Source organism: Microtus pennsylvanicus, chromosome 4 (assembly GCF_037038515.1).
Source record: "Microtus pennsylvanicus isolate mMicPen1 chromosome 4, mMicPen1.hap1, whole genome shotgun sequence".
NCBI classification, from domain to species: domain Eukaryota; kingdom Metazoa; phylum Chordata; class Mammalia; order Rodentia; family Cricetidae; genus Microtus; species Microtus pennsylvanicus.
In genome coordinates, this window is record NC_134582.1 from 116959213 (window position 1) to 116975729 (window position 16517).

The 16517-nt window shown below is 40.0% G+C and overlaps 1 protein-coding gene across 2 annotated transcripts in view; it reads right to left on the reverse strand.

The window, feature by feature from the left end:
- Positions 1-16517, reverse strand: part of Larp4b (La ribonucleoprotein 4B) — a 75996-nt gene that overhangs the window by 43431 nt on the left and 16048 nt on the right. For both annotated transcript variants that reach the window (XM_075970259.1, XM_075970260.1), the window contains exons 2-3: positions 3400-3518; positions 1403-1462 (exon numbers count right to left, since the gene is read on the reverse strand). In XM_075970259.1, coding sequence (XP_075826374.1) covers positions 1403-1462; positions 3400-3480 — 141 coding nt within the window. In that variant the 5' untranslated portion in view covers positions 3481-3518. The remainder of the gene's footprint in view (positions 1-1402; positions 1463-3399; positions 3519-16517) is intronic.

Genomic DNA, 16517 nt, shown 5'->3' on the forward strand with positions numbered 1-16517 from the left:
ATATATATTTAGCATTATATACTGCTAAAAATATTTAACCTGTAAGATACTGTGCTAAAAGCAGACAGTTGTTATTTTGTTTCTTTATTTAGGTTTTTTTGAGACAGGGTTTCCCAGTAGCTATGAAACCAGTCCTGGAACTCACTCTGTAGATCTTGAACTCACAGAGATCCACCTGCCTCTGCCTCCCAAGTGCTGAGAATAAAGGCGTGCCCCACCACCGCCCAGCTCAGTTGTCATTTTTAAACAAAAAAAGTATTGGCTATTTTCAGACCATCACGCTTTCTGACTGTGAGCCTACTATTCAGTATGTAGATACGTAGTAATTAAACATTCACTCAGACACAGTGTCATCAAAAGGGGTGGGTGGGGTGGGGTGCAGGAGGTTAAACCTTTTATAAGTCCAGCAACCACTCTACCACCAAGCTACATCCCAAGACAGTTCCTTTGGTTTAGTTCTCTTATCTTGTTATCTTTAAGTAATTTTAAAAAATTATTTCTGATTGGGCCAGTAGGATGGCTTAGTGAATAAAGACAGTGGCTGCCAAGCCTGACAATTCAAGTTTGACCCCTGAGATCAACACTGCGAAGGGAGAGAACTGACTCCCCCAATTTGTCCTCTGACCTCTACACACACACTATGACGTGTGTACACATATACATAGAAGGAATAATTAAATATAATGAAATGCTTAAGATCATTCTGACATAGTTCAGGCTTTATTGAATTGTCTAGAGTTTAGTGCCTAAGAAGAATCAAGTTCCCATATTACAATTAGAAAAGACTTGGCACTTCTCAGAAAAACAAGCACTTCTACTAATATTGCTTGTCCTTACCCATCTCTCTCAAACAGCATCTCTGCTCATTTATGCTGAAATGCAACAGAATCAACAACTGAAAATGGCCCTGAGGCCAAAGTAATTCCACTAGGAACACTGACTGGGGCAACTTGGCTGCAGAAAAGCAGTAGGAGTTAGACCTTGAACTCTTGCTTCTCTAGTGCTAAGATGACAATCATTGGCCGCCACACCCAGTAAGTCTCTCCTTACACGTGAGGCAAATCTTCTATCAACAGAGTTATATATTCAGTCTATGTCCTTATTCTGTTATTATTTAGAATTTGACTTGCGTACTCTAAAAAATCAATTACATTAGCTAAATTCAGACGAACTGAAAACACTGTCAAGAATACTTGAGAATAAATGTATCTGACACTTCCATTGTGAAAAAGAGACAAAATCAACACTTAAAACATTCAAGGCACATTGTCAAATGTGTCCTCCTTTTGACAAACCTAAACATTTTTCTAGTTCTTTTTACAATACATATTTGGGATAATGCCATATCTGGCAATCTTGACTGTGGCTAGACAATCTGTTATAAATCTAGAAAACAAATTACCTGAGTCAAAGCTGGGATGGAACTTGTTTGAGAAGTGGTTTGCGATATAGGACCATTCATCTGTAAAATTGAAAACATAAAAAACTTCATCATTCTAACATAAAGAAAACATAATTTCAAACCATATTAAGAAGCAAAACCAAACCCACGGGGGGGGGGGGAATGCATGTCTTTACATTGCAAAAAAAAAATTATGAATAATTATATTCAAAAGAAGAGAGAAGCTTTAAAATGAAGTACCAAGTGAAATTTCTGATAGTTTCAACAGGGGTGATTTTAAAAAGCTACTTTTCCCAACACTACTTAGAACTTTAAATATTATTGTTTGACAGGATTAAATTTGTTATTGTTTTGGTTTTTGAGACAAGGTTTCTCTGTGTAGCTCTGGCTATCCTGGAACTCACTCTGTAGATCATGCTGGCCTGGAACTCATAGAGATTCATCTACCTGTGCCTCCTGAGTATCCTGGGATTAAAGGTGTGCACTATCACTACTCAGCTAGGATTAAAAGTTTTAAAAAATTAATTATTTATAAGTCCATTGCATGCAAGTATATGCACTTGGGCGCAGGTGCCCTCAGAGGCCACTGGATGGCCTGAAGCTGCAGTTATAGTAAGAGGCTATGAGCTACTGGGGGGGGGGGGGGTGCCAGGAACTCTAAACATTGAGCCATCTTTCTAAACCAGGATTAAAATTCAAAGGTAGCCAAAACAACAAGTATAATAAAAATCCTAATTAACTTTACTATAATATAATACTATATTAGTGTGGGTGTTTAGTTTTTAGAGCTATTTTATATGTATCTGAATGTTCTGCCTGGATGCCTGGTACCCATGGGGGTCAAAAGAGGGGTCAAGTCCCCTGGAACTGGAGTTATAGATGGTTGTTGAGTCATGATGTGGATGCTGGGAACCAAACCCAGGTACCCTGCAAGAGCAACAAGTGCTCTTAATGATGGAGCCATGTCTCCAGCCCACGTCTTTTTTCATTATTTTATTTCTTATTATTTGTATGTATGTTAGATGTATGTTTACAACATGTGTCTGAGTGTGTGGGGCGCGGAAGAGGTGCCACAGTGTGCATATGAAGTGAAAGAACCACTTTCACTGGTTCTCTCCTTCCACTGTGGAATATGGGAATCTAATTTAGATTTTCAGGCTTGTGGGACACTGCTTTTACTCATTTACTGGCCCCCGAACTGCATTTTCTTAATACAAAGTTTTAAGTATCTAAAGTTACAGGTGTCTATTGTTTTCTGTATCTAGTGCTGTGGTTCTCAGCATGTGAGTCATGACCCCTTTTGGGTTGCTTATCAGACATCTACATTATGATTCATAACAGTTATGAAGTAGCAACAAAAACATTTCATGGTTGGGGGTCACCACAACATGAGGAACTGTATTAAAGGGTCACAGCTTTATGAAGGTTGAGAACTACTGACCCAGTACTTTTAGTTTCTGCCACTAAATAAAAAAAGTATTTTTTAAAGATGAAAAGGGTTGTCTGAAATATTAGAGCTTGCTATTTGAGGGAACTGCAGAATAAAAACATAGGAAGTAGAATTTCCTTCACTACTTTCTCAACTATATCATAAAACAAGCTTTCCTTTAAAAACAGGTCACAAAGCCCTCATTCCTGAGTGCATCCAGTTTGTTACTAAAGACAAGAATGACACACACAGTGCTAAGACAAACCTGAGCAGGCCTAAGTTCCCGCTAACAACATCCTATCACACCACCCTTGTACAAGTGTGCTTTTGTTTTCAGACTTAGCAGAGTTTGCTCTGTCTGTCTTTACTGCTAACTCACTGCTAAATAAATGTTTCTCTAGGTGTAGGGATCTCAGCCAGAACACTGGATGAGTAAGAAGTCCTTTTGCCTCTGTACGACTTACTCGATACACTTGTTCTAAGAGTCAAAGTTCAGTGTAGAGTTCTTTATCAGAAAAAGAGATGGATGCCTGTGCCCTTGGGCTTCCCTCTTTCCAGCAGCACCTACCAGATGAGAGCTGTCCTTGCCCTCCTGGACTCGCTGTGCCTGCGGTTCAGCCACAACTTTAGCGTCCTGATCAGAAGTCATGGGCTCCACTGGAGAAGTATAATGCCAACCTCAGGACGCTGGAGAATGACAAGGAGTGAAAGGGTCACTTAAGAAGCACCAGTTTTTGTTGTTTTATTTTTGAGATGGTCTAACTCTGTAACCCAAGCAAGCCTGGAACTTACTATATAGTCCAGGTTGCCTCCAACTCACTGGAACCCTTCTGCCTCAGTTTCCCCAATGCTGGGATCCCAAATGTGAGCCACTATACCCAGCACTTTGACTAATTTTTCTTAAACTACTAAGTCTAAAAATACTTCTAAAATATCTGTTCACCCTTCTGGATCCCAAATAGTTTAGAAACAACTGCCCAGAAAATTCATGTTATTCACTGAGGCCTTAGCAAGCTTCTCCTTCAAACCAACCAGGTGAAACTGAAATCAGAAAACTTGGAAACTGTGTGCCACATGAAAAAGCCCAGGAATTCATCTTAAAATCTAAAATTAAGGGGTTAATATTCAAGGCACACGAGTTCAAGAGTAAAAACCAAATAAACTAATTTCAAAATGGCCAAAGAATGTAAGTACCCACCCCCCATCAATGGAGAATGACAAGCATACTTAGACATTCAAATACCTCACTAATCATCAGGGAAAGGCTAATTAAAACCACAAAAAGTACCACCATGCACCTGTTAGGACAGTTCTAAAAAGACAAGCGCTAACAAGTGTTGACATGGGTGTGGAGAACAGAGAATGCTGCTGGAAGGACTGTATGGCCATTATTGAAAATGGTAGAGAGGTTTCTCAAAACTTTAAAAATAAAACTACTACACTACATGATCCAGCAATTCCATTTTTTGGTATCCATCCAAAGGAAAAGCAGTAAGTTCCTCCTGAAGACAGCTATGCCCACTGCAGTATCACTCACACTAGCCAAGGAAGAGAATCCCCAGCAGATGAAGGAAAAGGGGAAGGAGGGAAGGAGTCTTGTTTGCTGAACATAATGAACAGATAAACCTGGAAGACATCTGGCTAAGGAAAACTAAAGCAAGCACTGGAAGTTGAACACTGTATGAATTCACTTACAAATACAATACAATCCTAGTCAAACACACACAGAGAGAAATAGAGAATGGTAGTTTTCAGGGAATGGGAAGGAAAGAGAAGATAGGAAGTCACAGGTCAAAGGGCACAACAATGCAGTGATTGAGGATGATGAGGTCTCCTGATCTAATACAACACAGGGCTGGCAATTCTTGTGCACAGAAGTCTGCTATGAAAGTATATTTCATATGCTCTTGATGTACACTTAACTAACATGAGGTGACTGATTATAAGAGCCATTTCACATGTATACCTCAGGTAAGTATATATTAAGAAACTAGAAAACCACGGAATCCACTAATGCTAAAAACAGAAATTATTTTTATGAATCCCAAATTTTTATCTTATAGTTTTTGAATGGTCGCACTGATTTACTTTCATCAACAACAGTTGTGGTCAGGGATGCAGAGCAAAGGCATGAGAATAGTGAGTCTGACCAGTATGGTCTATACAGCAAGTTCCAGGCAAGCCGGAGCTACATTAAAGAGTAACTGCAAAGGAAGTGATTTCACTAGAAAGAAACTGGAAACATTTCAGTACAGTTGTACAAACACTAGAGGATTCGGGAAACACTCTCTCATCTAACTTTCAAAAATGACTTAGGAAGAGACAACTTTCATGACTTTTATTGTGAGGATTCCTAAACGTTTAGTTCTAAATTGAAGATTAATGCTTCACAAATAAGATAAAGAGTTCAATGTGGGCTAGATACCTTTTCAGTTACTTCTGAAAACAATTACCAGAAGGTCAAGGGGGGGGGGAATACAAAAGTAAGTAACTTGTTTTTTTTTCATTAAATATTCATGCAGGTTTTTTCACTTATTACTATTTTAAGCTATTAACCATTACAAAGTAATAAGTTTGATCACAACATCTTCACACACCTCATTACACTTCAACCTCATTCATTCCCCTCTCCCACTATTCCCTCCCATGTCCAGTACCCTCCAATTGGGTCCTCTCTCTTCTCCTAATATTCCATTTTCCTATTTCCCATCTCCCTAAGATCTCTTCATGTCCTCTCATGATCCTCTTTTTAGTTTGTGACTATACACACACACACACACACACACACACACACACACACACACACACGCACAAACACAGAAGGGAGAGGGAAGGGAAGGGATTTTGAATGTAGGTTCCATAGGAAAGTGGTGATACCAGGTGTGAGATCCTCGAGAATTAGAGTTAAAGTTGTGAGCTGCCACGTGGAGGCTGGGAATTGAACTTGAATCCTCAGGTCAGCCAATGCTCACAAATCCCTCAGCAATCTCTCCAGCTCCATTATTTGCTTCCTTAGTGAGAGGCATTCTGACGGGGAGGAGATAGAATCTCAAAATGGCTATAAGTGCATTACCCAACAGCTAAGGATGTTGAAGGGTTTTTTTTGCCTCTATAATTTTCTCCCTATTCTCAAACACCTGGTTCTAATTTCTAATACTTTAATTAATGGAATTATTAGATTATCAAAAGCAATTTCAGCCAGGCATTTAATCCCAAAACTTGGGACATGAGACAGAAAGATCTACAAAGCAAGCTCCAGACCAGCTAGGGCTGCATAACGAGATCCTGCCTCGAAAGAGAAATGAAATTTAAAAAAAGGATTTATTTATTTATTATGTACACAGTGTTTAGACTCCATGTATGCCTGCAGGCCAGAAGAGGGCACCAGATCTCATTACAGATGGTTGTGAGCCACCATGTGGTTACTGGGAATTGAACTCAGGACCTCAGGAAGAGCAGTCAGTGCTCTGAACCTCTGAGCCATCTGTCCAGCCCCGAGAAATGAAATTTCAAAACAGGTAACAAGCAGCCCCAGGAGAAGGATAGTGTTAGAACATATGTGCTATGAGGCTGGCAGGGGAACACCAGGGCGTACAAAGTTTTAAGAAGGAAATAAGGAAACAGGAGAGGGTTGGGGAGAGGTCAGCCAAAACTAAGGATCTATGAAAAAGCCTTAAGGAAAACTGATACTTGGTAAACCAGTTTATAAATAAGGGATTGAACTGAGGTATCCTGCATGGGCAGATAATCTGAATCCCAGAAGCCATAGGTTATTAAATGAAGAGTCCAGCGACTCTACCTTCCCTCTCCCCAGCTACTACTCCCTGCCAAGTAGTTCATCAGGAAGACCTGAGAACACTAATCAGGAGAGGAAACTGCCGCAGTGGCTGACGGCTCACCAGACTAGATAGCCTTATTGCTGAAGACATTAAATGGTCCAGTTGTAGGCCATAGAGAAATCAAACTGGAACTGAGATTTTAAAAAAAAATGCCACGGGGTTTTGATCCTACTTAATGTGCTGGCTTGGTGGGAGCCTAGCCAGTTTGGATGTTCACCTTCCTTGATATGGACGGAGGGGGAAGGACCTAGGACTTACCACTGGGCAGGGAACCCTGACTGCTCTTTGGACTGGAGAGGGAGAGGGAGAGGAGTGGGGGGAGGGGGAGAAGGGTGGGAGGAGGGGGAGAGGAGTGGGGGGAGGGGGAGGGAAATGGGAGGCTCGGAGGAGGTGGAAATTTTTTTTTATTCTCCTTTTATCTAAAAAAAAAAAAATATTGCCATAGAATACAACCTTCTCAGCCCCTGATAAATGGAAAACACCTGAATATCAATAAACAGATTAATGGGTAAGAAAAAAAAAAGCTACCACCTCACCGGGCAGTGGTGGTGCCTGCCTTTAACATAGCACTTGGGAGGCAGAGGCAGGCGGATCTCTGTGAGTTCGAGGCCAGCCTGGTCTACAAGAGGTAGTTCCAGGACAGGCTCCAAAGCCACAGAGAAACCCTGTCTCGAAAAACCAAAAAACTTCCTCCCTGAAGGCTAGCCTTCACAGTGCCAGAACAGGCTATGCAGGCTTCTAGGGGAGAATTATCACCAAGCCTTACTTTGAGGTGGGTCCTGCATGGTATATTATCAAAGAGTTAGGCAGGGTGTGTCCCACAAGCACGAAAGAGGTACATCTGCTACGAGAGTAACCAATTTCATTCTGGCTGATACTGAGACCCACTCCTCTGGGTGGGGGAGTAGGCAGGTATTCACTTCTGGTCTCATTAACTCTGGTCAAAAGCCGGGACCATGGAAGCCATAGGCCCTGGTGAAGAACTACTGCTATTTCAATAGAGACATGATATGCCCAACAATTTGCCTTCTAAATAATTAGGCTTGTGTCCAAGAGCTGTCAACTTTGGCCTGAGAAACTTCTGATGCAGTGGCAGCTGTAACTGCTGCACACTCAGCCATAAATGGGACAACTACAATCACCTACCCCAAGGCTGTAAGAACCAAAACAAAATGTTTTCGAATGTTCTCTGTTGGGCATGACACAGCCACTACACTTTTGAGCCCACAACGGCTATGATTATGGTAAAAGATTGGGGCCATCAACCTGCCATAGCAGGGGAGCTCATGAGGCCCCATGACCCCCTAAGATTGTAGCTCAAGCTGGCTTTGACCCTGCTACATAGTCAAATGACTCTAAACTTTTGACTCTACTGCCTCCATTTTATGCTGTGCTAGAAGTTGAACCCAGGACCTTGAGCATGCTAGACAGGTATTCTGCCACCTTAGCTACAACCCCAGCCCTAAACATAAGCATTATAAAAGTTATGTATGTAGATTATTCTGAATCACCTGAGCAAGGAAAAACTACTTAGCACTCCTCCATCCACCATCCCCCAAAACCTAGTAAAGGTGGAGAGGGCAGCTCTGTTTTAAGTGTGTGGGTATGTATGCACATGGAGGCCAGAGAAGAATATCAAGTGCCTTGCTGTATCACTCTTTGTCTTACATCCTTGAGACAGCCTCTCCAAAATTTGGAGGCCGAATGACAGCTGACCCTAGTCTCTAGCACCTCTTATCTCTAGCACCCACAATGCTGGGGTTACAGATGTCCACTGTTTTATGAGTACCTAAGACTTATTCAGGTCCTCATGTTTGTGCAGCAAGTGTTACTGAACCATCTCCCTAGGCCAATGAGGTCCATTTTGAAGGGCAGATTTTAGGTATATAAAACACTACAGGTCTGAGTTTCAGAGAATGTGGTGAGTAGAAGCTGTGTCTTGAGTTGTAGTGAATGATAAGAATCAGAGTAACAAGGAACACTTTCAAAGAATTAGAGTAAAATAGGAAGCCCAAGGGGCAGTGATGGGACAGCTGAAGTGTGCAAAGGCAGAAGGATGCAAAAGGAAGCAGTACAGCATCCAGTGTGCAATCAGGGAGTGGGCAAGGTAGTCCCATCTAAACCTGATAACCTCAGCCCGAGAGCAGGGAATGGATCAACCTCTGGAGACCCTGTCTACAGCTCTGCTGCTGCAGGAGCTCAATCCTGAAGCCCTAGACTATGGCTTTATCTTATAAAGCATACAAGTTCCCCTGTATAGATCTCAGTGCTGTTTGTTTCCCTCATTTCCAAAGCACTTGAGAGTAAGTCTCAGAGTACAGTTTGGGGGCCTGGGAGAGGAGGGGAGAATCTGCCCAGCTCACAGGCTCTAGAGCTAAGTGTGGCCACCAGGGGCTCCTGGCACATAAATAAGAGAAGCTACTAAAGTGAAGACTGAAGCGACAGCCGCTTGACACCATCTAGCATGTGCTCAGTATCAACATAAATTGTAGAGTCTCCAAGTTTAACTGACGCCACCCACCATGAGAATCCAATTTTGGAGAACCCAGAGAAAAACTACTCCTACAGGCCTTTTGGCTTTTCTTTCCGTTTTACTATACTTTGAATAATATTTTAACTTTTAGAGCTATTTTTCCCACTTTCTTAATTTATCTAATCCTTTATTTTCATTATTGTGCTAACTTAAAAACTCTTCCTTCCTCTTTTATTTATCTTAGTTATGCTTCCTAAGGTCCCTCTCTATTTACTTTCCTCACCTTTAACTGAAACCACTTTAATTTCACAGCATATGCATACATTATTGTTGTCACTTTCTGTTCCACAGACATTATGGGCTTTAATTGACTTTAACTGTGTTTCTGTACCTTGTACAGTTTGGTTTTTGCTGTTACAGTACTTTATTTTCTTCTCTGAATGGTACTGAGGATTGAGTAGGCTGCTTGAAGTTGGGATGATGGTTCAGTCAACAAGGTACTTAGTACTGAGGATGATTTCAGATCCCCAGCATCCACATAAAAAGTTAGGTGCAGGGGTTGGAGAGATGGCACAGTGGTTAAGAGCACTGACTGCTCTTCCAAAGGACCTGGGTTCAATTTCAAACACCCACATGGCAGCTCACAACTGTCTGAAGATCCAGTTGCAGGGGATCTGACACTTTCACACCAATGCACATAAAATAAAGTTAAACCATAAAAAATATTTAAAAACAAAACAAAACACAATGATACTTTTAAAAAAAAGTCAGGTGCAGTCCCACCATTGGGGAGGCAGCAACAGGAAGAAGATCTGCCTGAGGCTTGCTGTCTAGCTACTCTAGTCTAACATTGAAACTCGGGTTCAATCAGAGATTCTGTCTCAAAAAAAAAAAAGTTGATAAGACACTTAATGTTGCCCCCCTTTGGCTTCCACACATACATATAAATGTGCACGTATGCACACTTATGTGTATGTACACAAATACACACCACATAACGCATACATACACAAGCAAAGACTAAGTTGCTCAGAAGACAAAAGGGACTAGAGATGTAGGGTTAAATTCCCAGCACTCCATAAACTAGGTGTGGTGCTATCACCCTTTAATACAACTCAGAAGATGGAGGCAGAAGGATTTGGAGTTCAAGGTCATCCTCAGCTGTTTGGGGCCAAATGAGTAAGTGAGACTCAACATTTAAAAAAAAAAAGTTACAGGGCCATTAACATCAAGCAGGTTGATTTTTTTTTCCTCACAGAAATTCTTTATGAGATGAACCTGGAACATTTTACTATGAAAATAAAGAATCTATTCAAGATAAATGGGGTCACACTTCAAGAACACTAAAGACATAGCAGAAGTGGTCTTGACTGTATATAAAATATGGTATATAAAAATCCCTGAAGGTTAAACATATCACCTCTATAGAGCTTGCCTCTGGAGTCTGCTAGGGTACCAATTCATTACCCTAAATATTAGTGAGGGAAATCATGCACTTCACCTCCCCTAGATGAATCACATTTCATGACAAAATAGTTACCAAAGGAAGAAAAGCCTTAGTTAATGGAGAACGAGTTATTTTAAATGAAAATATTCAAAATTTAGTGTTGGGTACAGTGACATCAGGACTGTAATTTCAGCATTCAGGAGTCTGAGGCCAGAAGACCGAACTCCAAGTCAGCCCAGACAGACGACATGAGCCAGACTAGAAAACAAACAAAACCCCACCAACAATGGAGACATCTCACAGGAGGAGCGGGGTGGATAAATTTTTTGACTGCATAGCTGATGAAAATTTTATAAATGGCAAATAAAATACTGACTGGGGATATTTTTCAGTCTTGTCATAGGAACTTCAGGCATTATTTTCTTTGTGGACAACAGTAGCATCTGTGAAACACTTTTTTAGAAATAAGACAAAACCATGATATTTAATCAAATTTCTAGATCTGACTCCCTATTTAAAGAGAATACTGAAGAAATTCATATCAAATAAGCAAAGCCATCAGCTAAATCCAAAATGTGGAACAAGAAAATGACCTCATTTCTATAAAAGTACAACACATTTATTTTATAAGGGGAGAAAAACATACAAACTACAAAAACTTCCACCAAAATAATCTAGTGTGATGTGAGAACTGTTGAGATTTTGAGTCAAACTGAATTTAAAATTTCATCTTGGATATAGAAAAAAAACAGTGCACAGATAAAAATGATACTACAGAATGGTAGTGATTTTAGTGAATTCAATCAAGAGGTTCCAGTTCTGTCTATTTAAAATGGCCTTGCCAATAAGAGACATAAACCAAAATCTTTTATTCATTGATTATGGTGAAACTACTCCAACAGACATAGTTACTTAGAAGGCCAAGTTGGGAGGGTAACCTGAGGGTTCAAGACCAACCTTGACTACAGTCAAAGACTTATCCTATAATAAGGATGGAATGAAATACACATATACATCTATATTGCAGTTCGAATGTAAAAAGTTCCCCTATAGACTAATGTATTTATAAACACTTGGTCCCAAGCAGGTGGCACGGTTTTGAAAGGTTATGCAACCTCAGGAGGTGGAGTCATGCTGGAGGAAATGAGTCAATGGGAGCAGGTCTTGGGATTTTATAGCTCAGCCCCATTTACTGTACCCTCTCTGCTTCCTAACCTAGGATGCTTATGACTGATCTACCTCCTGATACTACTACTGTGCCTTTCTAACCAAGAATTTATGGCCTCAAGCTCAAGCCAGAAAATCTTGCCTTCCTTTACTTGTTAGGCAGTTTGTTACAGAAATGGGCAAAGTTATAGAATCTGAATTTTGTTTTTTAAATATACTAGTAAAGTTTAAAAGAGGGGGGGAACAAAACCACAGGATGGCAGCAGCTGAAACCCGCTAGACAAGTCAACTGAGTGAGGGTCCTAATACTGTCCTTTTATCTTTATGTATTTAAATCTAAAAAGAAAAAAATAAGCACACACGTATAACTTGGATGTATTACTGATACTCACTTAAAACAGCATGTTTATTTATGCTTAAAATGTGTCCTGATGAAATAAAACACATAAACCATTTTATGAACAATGATTGTGCTGGCTTTAGCCATAAATGGAAATAAGACATTTAACTACAGAAAAGCAGAAACTAGTACAATCAATTGCATCTTTTAAGAATTGACAAAACCTACAAAAGGAAAAAAAAGCACCATATAAAACGATAAACAATAAAATTCTATTTTTAAAATTAACATCTTTTTAATTATTTAAAAAACAAAAGAAACTAGAAAGAAACCAAGAGATTAACAATGTATGATTGAAGTTATACTTCTTATATACTGCAGAGAAATGAACACTGTAGCAAGGATACAACAGTACAACTCAGCCCACTGATGCTTTCTTCAGTATCACTAAAAACAAATGGCCAACTGCAGTGCTGGCCAAGTACTCTACTCTACCATCAGTATCTATACAATGACTTTAGTATGAAGTTTACTAAGGTCTCTTCTCAGTCTCATGACTGGGACCAATAAGTTCAGGGTTGGAACACAAGGGTAAAGACAAAATTCTACTATACGGGCAGTTACTCAAAGAATCCAACTTTTAGAATAAAAAATAAAGTTAAATGAGGGGCCAATGAGTAGCACTTGAGCACAGACTCAGGACTTGCGCTTGATTCTGGGATCTCACAGGGTGACAGAAAAGAAAGCACTCCAGAGGGCTGTCCTCACTTTGAATGCACCCTGACATGGGTGGGGGCCTGTGGACTCGCACACACAAACACAAGCATATACATATGTACACACATAAAAAGAAATTTTGCAAGTTAGAAAGAAACAGTAATGAATATTCAACTAGAAGTAAACAAATTTCCCTGAATAAGAAAAATAGGCCTTCAGACCTGCTTTAGGTACTGTTTGAATCCCTCAGGAAATCAATTTTAAAAGTCAAATTGTTCTTAGACTTTGACCTCTTTGAAACTAAATAAATTTGGGGTGGATGGGATTGTCAAAGCAGCTAATAATGAGTTACTAAAACACACCTGCAGGATTTGGGGGCTAGAAAAAGGCTCTTAGTGACATTCACTTTCTATTTCAAGAGCTGTAAGAAAGTGAGACAGGATAGGAACTGGAATGTCTCATTCATTTGTTCCGTGCTGCTAGATCCTATTCTCTCACAGCTGTTAGCATCACTCTGACATCTTGGAAATATGCATTTTAGCTTTATACACACAAAAGTAATTGTGGACTCCTCAGGGGCAGCAACTGTTTTTGTTTACCTCATACAGATTACAAACAGAATTCATCTTCAGTAGAGGAAGTATTTACAGATCTAAGGACTACTATCTCCAGGAAGGCTGCAACTCTAGCTTTTTTCAGACTTAGTGTCTCTATAATAGCCTCTTCAACGAGTATTCTAATAGTAAATGTGCCACTCAAAGGTACTGGCAGATAAGAGTAATGAATTCAATCTCAGTTCACTCCTTGTTTGATTGTACATCTACACTGGCACCCAGTACTGGCACACTCCTAAGCAGATGCCACCAGCAAACTGATTATTTTAAATTTCTTTATGCATACACACCTGTGCTTCTACTGAAAACGCCAATGATGGGAAAATTGTGATTTTTATTTATTTTTGCCTGCATGTATGCCTGTGTGAGGGTGCCAGATTCCCTGGAACTGAAGAGAGTTGTGAGCTGCCATATGGGTGCAGGGAACTGAACCCAGATGCTTTGGAAGGGCAGCCAGTGCTCTTAACTGCAGAGCCATCTCTCTAGCTAAGAAGGGTTTGATTCCTCCCCAACCCTCAAAGACAAGATTTCTCTGTATAGTCCTGGCTATTCTAGAACTTGCTCTGTAGACCAGGATAGTCTCAAATTCAGAGATCCACCTGCCTCTTCCTCCCGAGTGCTCCACCTTTATGGGTGTGTTTTATTGTTTTGTTTTTTATAGTTTGAGTTGTTTTTGCTGTTGATAAAATTAGACAGGGTTAATAAAACCAGACACAAGATACAACAATTTATTAGCAAAATCTGACTGGAAAGATATCTATTCACAAGAAATATATCAAAATTTTACTTTTAGATGTTACAGCAATAAAAAAATCTAATTTAGAATTTATGTATTAATCATATATAGACACAGTTTAATAGTTACAACTGCTTTTATATCATACTAGCTGTCAGGTCCCAGAGAAACCCGGGACCAGTCTCACTCAGTACCCACGGCTCCTCCCAGCACTTACCATCCTGCCACCTATCCTAAACCTCTCCAGCCCAGAGGCTGGGCTTTCATTTTCCCAGCTTCTAAGTGCTATATACTCAGTCATTTTGGTTACATGCCCTTTGGGGCTCTTGGCCTCTTGGTTCATGGCTCCTCTCTTGATCCACTTGGTCTCTCTTCTCTTCCTCTCTCACCCTATTCCCCATAGCTTGGTTCAGTCTGACTGTTCTCTCCTTTCTATCTACAATAAAACCCTTCTCATCAACTATACCCAGAAAGAGTCACGCCCTCATTTTCATTCACTAACTTCTACAGAGGACACTTAAATGGAAACATTTTAGCTGGCATTCTTATTAATATAAAACAAAACAAACAAACAAACCTGAGAGTTTGGGTCATCTCATTAGGTAACCTAGGGAAGATGTTATTTTACTCATTAATATTCTGACATGAAAGATTCCTATCTTTCATTTTGCATGTGGCTGTAATGGAATTTAAATGGCCCTGGAATTTTACTTCCAAAAAGTTACAGCATGCAGTCAATCACAGCCTGGCAAAATGCAGACCTTCTTGCACTATCCTGTACTAGTCCTTTTCCACTAAACATGAGAAGTTGTTTCTATAAACTCTTCACACAATTTCACAAAAGTAAAAGCCAAGCAGAAAAGGAGACAACCACATTAGGATTATTGTTCTAAAATGCAGACTTGGTTGATTTATATATATCTTCCTTTGCCACTAAGGAAACTCAGGAAAATCAGAAAAAGCTATAGTAGTTACTTGGAGTCTCTGCAGGGTTCAAGACAACAAACCTAATTATTTTAACTAACTTAAACTGGGAGAGCATAAGACGAAAAAGGTTAATGGAAACGTTAAAGAAATCCTTATGAAAAGTTAGCCATCTAACTAATATATATTGGGGGAATCTAGGCTTAATGTCCCAAGACTTTCAAAGTCTCACCTAACAACAGTCAGTATGCCATCATTTTCTTGACTAATTCAACTGTGCCTGGCTGGCTTATCTGTGCTTTCTTCCATCCCTGCATAGATGTCTGCTGCTCGGTCCTGTTCATTTGTTGTCAAGCTACTGCAATTCAATTTGTGTGTCTCTGCTTACTCAAGCCATCTCTTTATAGAAGATGTGCATAAGATGATACCTACCTGTCATCTAGCTCTTAGGAGGTGGAGACAGGAATATCCCAAGTTAGAGGATAGTCTGGACTACATACATGGCTAGACCATGTCTCAAACAAAACAAAGTGTATAGAGAATCCAAAGAAAGATAAGAATAATTTTGCAACAATTCAGATGTACTGAAATTGTCCTGACAAAAAGCAGGGCTGCCTAGTTCCAATCTTTTCTATTGTTTGCGCCCTAAAAACTGCATCCATGTACTCCCTCCTCTCTTGGCAGTTTGCTAACTTTTGAGACTACTGACACTCCCCATACAAATAAAATCTTCACCCATCTACATTTGAAAAGAAAATTTGTTTCATGGAATTCAGAACCAGTGGCCCAACACAGAAGACCTTCAAGATCCAGATATCCTCTTAAGAAATCTATCATGGAAGGAAGCCGGGCGATGGTGGCGCACGCCTTTAATCCCAGCACTCGGGAGGCAGAGGCAGGCGGATCTCTGTGAGTTCAAGACCAGCCTGGTCTACAAAGCTAGTTCCAGGACAGGCTCCAAAGCCACAGAGAAACCCTGTCTCGAAAAACAAAACAAAACAAAAAAATCTATCATGGAGAACTCATCATTTAATTGTTGAACGGGAAAAAAAATTTTATTCATTTCACCTCTGTCTTCAAAGACTGCACATCATATCCTATTACCCATTCAAATATAGATTTCTGCCCCTTATGGGGGATACAATTTCTCAAACATGAGTCTGCACTCTATATAACACATTAAGTGATTAGTTTAAAAAACAAAAAACATCCAGGCAGTGGTTGCACATGCCTTTAATTCCAGGAGAGGCAAGTGATACTGAGTTCAAGGTCCACAGAGCAAGTTCCAGGACAGCCAAGCCAGGAAACCCTGGCTGAAAAAAACCAAAACAATAAATGAATGAATGCAAGAAAACAGTATTTACTTCTTTATCCTAAGGAAGGCTAATTGCTTAAAAACTAAAATGATCCCGTTTCCTAGACTATTCAA